General features: G+C 35.3%; 2 protein-coding genes across 2 annotated transcripts; both read right to left on the bottom strand.

The window, feature by feature from the left end:
- Positions 1 to 377: 377 nt before the first annotated feature.
- On the bottom strand, positions 378 to 1,250 carry LOC115229362 (bifunctional peptidase and arginyl-hydroxylase JMJD5-like). The gene has a single exon (XM_029799725.1). It carries the CDS (start codon positions 1,248 to 1,250, stop codon positions 378 to 380), a length of 873 nt encoding a protein of 290 aa, XP_029655585.1.
- A 1,575-nt stretch (positions 1,251 to 2,825) lies between these two features.
- Positions 2,826 to 7,974, bottom strand: LOC115229363 (protein FAM200A-like). Its single transcript, XM_029799726.1, has 3 exons — positions 7,868 to 7,974; positions 3,158 to 3,441; positions 2,826 to 3,064 (listed from the first exon to the last, which is right to left on the bottom strand). The coding sequence occupies exons 1-3, from the start codon at positions 7,972 to 7,974 to the stop codon at positions 2,826 to 2,828; spliced, it is 630 nt and encodes a 209-aa protein (XP_029655586.1).
- Between the last annotated feature and the right edge of the window lie 2,092 nt (positions 7,975 to 10,066).

The raw sequence follows: 10,066 nt of genomic DNA on the forward strand, positions 1-10,066 counted from the left end.
TTATTAAATTATTTATAATTATTAATTAAAAAAACATTAAATAAAATTTAATCACCACCAAAAACTAAGGGAACAACTAATCTGAAGAGACCTCATATAATGCCAGTATAACTTTGGAATAAACAAAAGATCCCCTTCTTTAAGAACCACCTCAAATCCGCGGACATTTCTAAATCGCGGAAACTTGTCATAGTCCGGAGAATACACATCCACCGAGCTTGTAGTGGTAATCAACCCACTGCAGTCTCTGTATAAATCTTGGTCGTATTCTGTGGATATCAGCTGCACATATTTTGACCCAAAAACTTGCACATAACAATTATTCCTCGAATCCTGGTGGAGTGGAGACACTGTTCCGCCTGGCCCAAACCAGCAGTTCACTTCCGGTCATCACAGTCAGAGACATAGCAATATTCAGGGGTAATCACATCTTCATTTAAGACAGGGATTTGACCCAGTAGGTTATGTTGAGCCAAATATCCGACCACAGGTGACTGATTGATTATATAATCATTCACAAAATCCTTAAAAAACATCAGTTTTTGGTGCCAGTTGTGATCAGTCATGTAATTCTTTCCAATCTCCACAGGGACTGTTCGATGTTGGGCCAAAGACATAAAATATTGGACATTCCATCGACGGTCAGAAAAGGCGGGCCAATGCCCACAAGAACCAGTTATCACACACGGCAATTGATTATTAAAATAATAAATAAAATCTTCCACACCAATATTTTCAACCCGAGGAAGTTCAGTTAAATATTCGAACCTCAAAAGTGACCCTTCTTCCCCTGCTGGAGGAAGGCACACCTCATTTCCACCACCAACCATGTCATGGAGGATCAAAGCAATGCCGGAGATGACGTCATCACCAAAAGAACAGCCCATCAGAAGTGCATGGTCACAATCCACAAGCACAGAGAGGCAATCATGGCCCAATAAAAGACGGGAAATTACGAGGATTAGACTCACAAAGTAGTAGGCTTGTCTCCACACAGAAGGGACGTCAGCCCAGTGCCAGGAATTCAATTTCTCCCAAGCAACAGTGCGGAGAATTAGTCCGAGTTCATAGGATGACTTGAAATGTCCAGATTTGTATGATTTTATTAGACGGTTGAGTGATAATTGAAAATCAAAGTCGATTTGAGGTGTTTTTAATGGACAGAACTCTATTTTTGTGTTGGAGAGGTAGTTGGATATTCTTTCTTCCAGTTTTGTAAAATCGTCCACAAAAGGGTCGAACGTCCACATTACAATTATTAAATAAAATGTCTATTAAAAATAGTTTTTTGTTTATTAAGACATTCGGAGCATTGGAAAAACGATTAAAAACTGGGAAGCCATTGAAAGATTAAAAATATAAATTGAATCATTAAACAGAACTTTTCCCGTCCATTCGAACTGAATAATCTGCACACAATTAAGTCGAGCACTCAATTCCTTAGTTTTGAGGCAGACTTGATTCACAGGAAATAATAAATTTAGTCATTGGAAGGTCGGTTTATCAAACTGAGTGGCATACGGGATGCATCAGTTCTATTCTGAGAATGTTCAGATCAAGTCGGCCCAAGAAAAACTGTGTTTTGCAATGCGACAGGAATAGAAGGCCTGTTTGGACAGAAAGCCAGTTATATTCTGTCGCGTCCCATGCTGGCTACATGTCACCTGTCAACAGATCATTTTTACGAGGTCATTGGTTGTCAGATATCATAATTAATGTGGTTTTTATCATGGGACATATTTAATATTTTTTAACGCTATTTCTTAATTTTAAACATGTCCTCTCTAAAATGTTTCTCCCTATATATATAAAATAGGTTTTGTGAAAAATGCGTAGAATATCAATCTATAGTGCAGAGTTTCCAAGCTTTTTTTTACGCGCCTCCCTTAGAGAAAAAGTACAATCTTGCGCCTCCCTTTATATTCCATAATATAATACAATTATTATTTTATCAAAAACAATTTTTTAAAACAAAAAGTTAATGAGATAATTTTTTTTCCATCTTGGCGCAAAGTTTTTCAAATCTTGGTGTCATCGCAGAGAGTGCTACTCTTAGCTCATTAGTCACTACTAAACGAGTTCGATATTTAGATTTAATTGCAGCTAGTGCAGAAAATCCAGTTTCGCATAAATATGAAGTAGCAAATGGCAACAAAACTTTCATTGCTTTATTCGACAAAATTTCATATTCCGTTCTTACATTCAACCAAAAGAAATTAGCGGTTCTCTCTCAAATTTTTGTTTCAATAATGTATCGCATGACAATTCTATCAATTTTTCTTTTTCAAAAGTTGTCAATGCAAATTGATTATCTTCTTCATCAATAAATGGATTCTGTATCCATTCGAACATTTTACAGTCGAGATCTTTAAAATAGTGAGCAAAATGCTTCAACAAACAATCCAAATGTTCAGCAAATATGTCTTTGTTTGCTTCAATGTTCACTATGGCGCAAAAGGTGTTTAAAAGTGGAAACATGTCATAGATATTTTTTTGTATATTTGATTTCCATAATACCAATTTTTTCATAAATGCTTTTATTTTGTCCTTTTGAGAGAATAAATGTAGTTGTGGTCCCTGCATTGATTTATTCAATATACTCAATTTCCCAAAAATGTCACTAAATAGGCAAATTTGACAATAAAGTCATCATCCCTGAACAACTTTGCATCTTCAATATCATTTTCATCAAGAAAATCTGCAACTTGATCTTTGAGTTCAAACACCTTCTAATCACTTTTGCACGAGATAGCCAGCGTACCTCACAATAGTATAAAAGCGATGTATATTTTGAATCCATATCTTCACACAGCTTTGCAAAAAGCTTAGCTCTTAAAGGACTGTGTTTTATAGTTTATAACTTTTGTAATTTGCGCAAAAATATCGTTCAGTTCTGGACTCATATTCTTTGAGACAAGTGCTGATCTGTGCAGCATGCAGTGCGTCCAGATAATTTCTGGTGCTCTGTTTTTTACAAGAGCTTGAAGACCAGATTTATTTCCTGACATTGACTGTGCTCCGTCTGTACAAAGTCCAACACAATTGATCCATTCTATGTTATTTTCTTCAAAAAAAGTATCAATTATATTAAAAATTTCATTGGCCGTGCTCCTTCCAGGAAATGGTTTGCAGAATAATAGATCTTCTATTATTGTACTTTCTTCAGCATATCTGACATATGCAATTAAATGTGCATTTTTATTTATGTCAGCTCCCTCATCAACTTGTATAGCAAATTTACAGTTACGTAGTCGAGAAACCAACTGATCACAAAGATCTTCAGATATGTCATCAATTCTTCTAGCGACTGTGTTATCAGCAAGCGGTATTTGCTGTAATTGTTTTGCATAGGATTCGCCAAACATTGCTTCAACCATATCGATAGCTGCTGGCAAAACTAGAGTTTCTCCGATATTGTGCGGTTTCTTGCATTTTGCAATCCTGTAAGAAACTTTGTACGATGCTAGTAAAGCATTTGAAGAGACAGAAACAAGTTTTTTAACGATTTCGTTTGGTTATCAAACTCTTCTAATTTTCTTTTAAAAAATTCTTCAGACTTATGGACATGTTCAGAATGCATCGTTTCAAAATTCTTCTTAATTTGCATGGCCTCATACTATCTGCTGCAAGTGTTTTGAGGCAAAGCAAACAGAGGGGTTTTTCCATAGAATCAACAAAGATACGTGTGAATCCTAACAATAAGTAAGATGGAAAGTATTTTCTTGTCTTTGGAGTGGTATTGATTATATCCCAATCATTTTGATTTTTTGAACCATCGTCAAAATCTTTATTATTCGTGAATTTTCTTTTGCAACCACTCAAGAATTTATTCATGTGTTAAAATTATTTAATTGTCTAATAATTAAATAAATTTTTGAAAAAATATAATTTTTAAATTAATAACTCTTATTATCGGAATATAGTCACGTTTTTTACATAGATATAATTTTCTAAAAAATGTTTCTGAAATACTTTTCGCGCCTCCCTTGACACGAGTCAACGCCTCCCTAGGGAGGCGCGCCTCCCCATTTGGAAACCTCTGCTATAGTGAGTATCTTAAATGGCGAACCTTTACAGACATTCTCAAGGCAGATAAAATATAAATTAACAAAAAAATCCACAAAATTTATTGTTATCATTGACCGCTTATACCTCAAAGACGAAAGATTTCAAAAGCACAAATTAATCATTTGCATGGCTAATGAAAGTGAAATGCAAACTATTGCAGATTCTATTCATCGGAATAGCCATTCTTGAATTCGTAAATTGCAACAGGAATGTTTACACTCTTATTTTACAATAAAGCGGAAAATTATAGAACGAGTTGTCAAAAAATGCTCAATTTGCAAGTTTTCTATTCCACTTAAAGTATAAAATTAATACCAGGTTTCTGATTCTAAATTCCATGTGATTGCCAAAAGACCAAATGAACGATTCCAACCAGACCTTATAGACGTTAAAAAATTTAACGATTCAAATGATTGTGAGATTCTACAAACAGATAATGGAACGGAGTTTAAGAATAATTATCTTGATTCTTTCTGCCTTAAAAACAAAATCAAACATATTTATGGAAAACCAAATCATCCTCAATCACAAGTAATGATACAATATTTATCTGTTTAGGGTATCATGGAAAGGTTTAATCAAACACTGACACGAAATCTTTCAAAGCTGATGAGTGAAGAATCAACTAAAAATTGGATACAATTTTTTAAACGAAGCACTTTTATATATAACACAACTATTCATTCTTTTATAAACGAAACATCATTTAAATAACTGAGAGGAGTTTCTAATATAAACACAGTCATTCATAAAAGCTTTTTATTTTTTTAAATTTTACAGAAAGTGAGAGTTTGGATGATTTTTATCCACTATCATCTGAGGATTTAACTGTAGAAAATATTTCACATGTTTCAGGTAAATTTTGTATAAAGTATACAAGAAAACTTGTATTGAATTTTTCTCCGCCGAATTTAAATTCATCGCATTTTAAACGAATGAATAAAAAAATGAACGTTCATCAATCGAAATACGATTTTTCAATTGGGAATGAAGTATGTTTAATGAATAATTGATAGTTTCGAGTTTTAAAGACATTGTTATACAATTTTTTTATTTGTCTGTTTAAAAGTCCAATCTTCCCCAGAATTAGATATTGAAAATTGTCGACATTTTTGTTATTAGATATTGAAAATTTCAATAAAAGACTACCAATGATTTTAGTTTCTTAATAAAATGGACACAGAAACCAATTCGACAGTACTTGCAAACAAAATGTATATCTTTTAATGATATACGGCGAATTAGCACAGCTTGGATGGACGTGAAATCAAACACAATTTCCATCTGCCTGAATAAGTGTGGCATTCCAGTAAAAATAAAACGACAATCCTGAAAACAGTTTCCTGTTCATACCCTTATAAATAGAATTAGTCGACGATCTAATGACAGGAGAAAAAATGTTAACTTAGATTTGAAACTACTCGCTGAAAATCCAATTCAATTGGAATTATCTATAATTGAGCAATATCAAACAGTCTCAGCTTCTGAAGATAATGACAGTGACTTGGATTTTGATAAGCAGACAAAGTTGGAGAACCAAGGAATGTTTAATTTGTTGAAATTATAAATATCAGTACTATAGGGTGACATCAGTATTATTGGGTATTCCTAATAATAAAAATATTCAGGACAAGCTATAGGAAAAACATTTCAGAGTCTATTGAAAAGATTTTAAATATCGCCCTGTGATGATTTAAACAAATTGGCTTTCACGAAAAAACTTTAAGTTTAAGACCACCAGTTGGATTTATTGCGCGGCATTGTAAGAATGATGTAGTATTCTTGTTAATCATTAACAAGTCATAAAATGCTTAAGGATGATATACTCAAAAGGATGATATACTCAAAAGGATATATTTTTCTTCAGATCACCATCTAAATAGTGTTTGGGAAAATTTCATAGAGTTTGATCCAGATCAATAAAAATAAATATTTTGAGTTTTAGTTATCTTAACTATGATATTAGAAAAATGGGCGTCTGCTCACATACAGTGAACAAAAATAAAGGATATATTTTTCTTCAGATCACCATCTAAATAGTGTTTGGGAAAATTTCATTTTAAAATTCGTTCAAATTCAATCATTTGTAACCTCTCTACATGGCTGGTCATTGAACATCTGAAGAAAAAGGCAGAATAATTGGCATGTATAAATCTGGAAAAACATACAGAGAAATACAAAATATCACCAAAAGATTGCTCGTCACGATATCGCAAATTACCAGAAGTTATTTAAATAAGTACTCGACCGACAAAAAAGTCGGGTCTGGTCGACCATTGTTGCTCAATCGTCAAGAAATATTTTAAATTAAAGAGTCTCGAAAAGTGGATGTCCATTTCAACTGTGTTAAATATGCTAAAACTTTTATAGAAAAAGCAGGGAAATCAGTAACAGCACAAACAATAAGAAATACCACGTAAAATTGATCTGAATGCTTATCCGCCCACGAAAAGACCACTTTTTATCAAAAACCGTAAACTTAAATGATTGACACAATGCCAAACATGGAATATGCTCTCAAAATATTTTGGGTGCGAGTTATTTTATGTGATGAAAGTAAATTTAATATGTACAATAGTGACGGAAGAACTTTTATATGGAGAAATCGCAAGGAAAAATATTTAACAAACAATGTTAAAAACAGTAAAATTCAGTAGAGGAACTATCATGTTATGACGTGCCATAATCATTATTGGATTCAATAATTTGGTTTTGATAAAAGAGAAGATGGGTGGAGCTTTGTATGTTAACATATTAACGAATAATATTATTTCATTTCTAAACAAAATCGAACTTAAAGATCCTAGTTACCAAAAAGACAATGATCCGAAACATACTTGGCAATAGCAAGGCGCTTTTTCCAAGTAAATAATATCGAATTGCTACCATGGCCTGCACAAAGTCCAGATTTAAACCCTATAGAAAATGTTTGGGCCTTTATTAAAGAAAAAATCAAAGGAAGAGAATTTTTGAAAAAGAAACATTTATTTGCAGAAATATCATCCATTTGAAATGAACTCAAAATAGAATACGCAAAAAGTCTTATTAATACCATGCCAGGCCGAATACTAGATGTAATTAGAGCTAATGGAGGACATACTAGATATTAAATAAATTTGTTCAGTTTTGGGGGGTTCTGAATTATCAATGAATGAAAAACCGTATAAATATAATATTTTTTCGAAAAACAAAAAAAATAAATTAATGTTTTAATTCAGTAGAAGTTAAATTTTAGATATTGTTTTATAGTAAATTCGTGAGAAAATGCTTGTTCAGTTTTTATTTTTGTTCACTGTATACCATTCAAATAAACTGATTATATTATTCAGCGAGTTACTCGATCAATGAACTCGACAATGATATTAATTTTTGCTAGAATCTAGAGCAAGCTCTAGGCAGTACGTTGTGATGAGGGAGGGTGAAAATAAAGCCAGAAGCTAATCAAACATGTATCCACGAAACTAGCTGCAATCATTTCAAATATCGTAAATAAGCATTGCAATAAAATGAAATAATCAAAGCAAATTGTCAATGTCCCAAGTACGCGAACTGCGACCATCCTCTACACACCCGACCAACGAAAATAATTCCGAACAACTCTTCCTAAGCCGAGGATCACACCCAGTGTAGACCGAAGCCAATGCACTGGTCAATTGACTGGTCAACAACACTAAAACTACACCACCACACACTCACACGACACATCCCGACAATTCCTCCGATAGTAATCCAAATGACGAATCACTGCTTCCACTGGCACGTGATGTTTTACACTAACAACTCCCCTCACAAAACTCACCGTTTAAGTCTTTTACTTTGCCGACTCAACAATGTCCCTATCACGGTCGACAACTTATCAGAATCCTCCGAAGCCCAGAATGCGAGGGCCGTGAATATCACCGGCATCACGGAGGGCGCGGAAATGGTCAGAAGACAGGAAACCAACTCCATGGTGGGTCTACCAATACATGACAAATCCAACTTTCTGCAGATTATAGCCTCCGTAGTAATAAGGTAAACCAAATGACTGAAGGATTCTGACTTGTTAGTCAATATGGACAACCAGAGTCCTCAAAGTCTGACAAATAACTGAGGTATGACTCCACCAAGAGACAGTGAGACTGAACCAGTGCCCACAACGCCTGCTGACTGTGTTGAGGCATAGTTGACATTACATCTACATCAGTAACACACGAATACTACGAAGAACTGACTCAATTCCATCATCAGTTATCAAAATCATTTCTTTTCTGAGAATGGCGCAGTTCAGTTTGTCGAACTGAAATAAACCCAAAGAAATACCTGCTTGAATGGCAGTCGACCAGTCAAGCTCTTTAGAAGAGTACAGTTATCCACCAAAACATGCCCGATGGACTAGTAGGTCACATTAAAAAGGATTACTGATTTATGAAGAGTAATAACAAGTCGCACTGCCATGTCTCGGTCGAATTTGACACACAACTAACAAATGTCAGCACTGAGCAATACAATCACATCCTCAGTCAACATAGAAGAGATGTCGTAATTCAAAGACACACACAGTCCCTGGTAACATCCGAATCGTTCATTCTCATTTCTACAATATACACAACACAGAGACCTCTGTTCGAGGAAACATAAAAACAGATATCCTATTGGGGGGAAATACTCCCTCACTTTGTTATACAGTCCTAGCAAGCACAAAGACAGTGAGTTTGTTTCATGCAGCTGTACAAGCAGCCGAAACAAATTGAACACATAAAAGTCAAAGAACTGCTCGGATGACCTACCAATAACAAGCCCGTCATTACAGGACTGATATGAAAGGGAGAGTGCTGTTAGTCCTGCATGTGGGGTTATTGATATAGTCATGCATTATCCACCCAATACACCCCGCAAGGGAATCCCCTATGGATGTCCCCGACTGTCCACTGCTCATCCACGATTCATTCTGACATATACACGAGAATATAACAATTATTATTAGATTGAGGAGACGGGTGAATGCTTCTGACCGTTTATGAGCAGGACTTTGCTCGTCAACACTCACAGTCAACAGAGAACGCTGGGAGTCGGATAATTTCTCAAAATGAGACTGAAATGTAGTTTTCCTGAACCTGAGGATCTCCGGCATAAGCACACTGTCGAGATGGGAGACCAAATCTGCCAGGACTAAGAGAAATAACCAACCAGTCCTCACAACCAATTCCTCATCGTCACTGAAAACTGACATTTCATTGCTTCTCAGCTGGGCGGTGGGAGTCCCCGTTATTTCAAAAGTCGGCTTATCCTCACTTTCCGTAGGACAAGTCGACATGCCTCGACTATGGGACCAAAAACAACCAGAATCGTCAGACTCCTGAGGTCGGCAAAAATCATAAAAATAATGCAAAATTGCTTGGCGAAGGTCATTGGGCAGATTTTCGTTTTCCGCGATAACACAAAATGATCTGCAAATTCAAATGAGACACAGCCAACGAAATGACTTTTTTGGAAATGAGACATTTCAGGGCTGCCTGAATGGATTCCTCAATGCTTTGTGTCCTGGCTGGGTAGTAGTTCGCCCCGATTCGACAAAAGTAATCCACCAGTGACAATGCCAAGTTAATGTTCACGCGGAATGAATTCGCCATCAACAAAATGGCAGGTTCTACAATCACTAATCGAGTTTTCTACCAATATCCATAATGTCCTTGTCGGATTGAAAAAACAGCCAATCAAAAAAAAGTGCCAATTTCATATTAGCATTGACAAGTCTCCTCTACCCAGTCAGCCATAAAATCAACCGAACACCCAGAAAACAACCATCCAATCAGTGCATAACGTGTAACCAAATCTGACGAGAGTTGTTCGTTCGTAGGGTGATAAACAGAACATAAATAACGAATAATATCCACACGGACAGTGTCCCCCATTGGAGTGTTGAGATACTACTCATTACTTGTCCAACAAACCATAGCTCGATACCACTCCTGGTATATACGCTCGTGTCCAAACCTCACCTAAATTAGTGATTGGA

Source organism: Octopus sinensis, unplaced genomic scaffold (genome assembly GCF_006345805.1).
Source record: "Octopus sinensis unplaced genomic scaffold, ASM634580v1 Contig12494, whole genome shotgun sequence".
NCBI lineage: Eukaryota > Metazoa > Mollusca > Cephalopoda > Octopoda > Octopodidae > Octopus > Octopus sinensis.

Coding starts and splice junctions, on each gene's coding strand:
- LOC115229362 (XM_029799725.1), bottom strand. CDS start 1,250: ATGTGGACGTTCGACCCTTTTGTGGACGATTTTACAAAACTGGAAGAA.
- LOC115229363 (XM_029799726.1), bottom strand. CDS start 7,974: ATGCCGGTGATATTCACGGCCCTCGCATTCTGGGCTTCGGAGGATTCT. Junction 3,442..7,867: donor CAAAGTAAAAGACTTAAACG/GTGAGTTTTGTG, acceptor AGTTTCTTACAG/GATTGCAAAATGCAAGAAAC. Junction 3,065..3,157: donor TGTCAGATATGCTGAAGAAA/GTACAATAATAG, acceptor CTTTTTTTGAAG/AAAATAACATAGAATGGATC.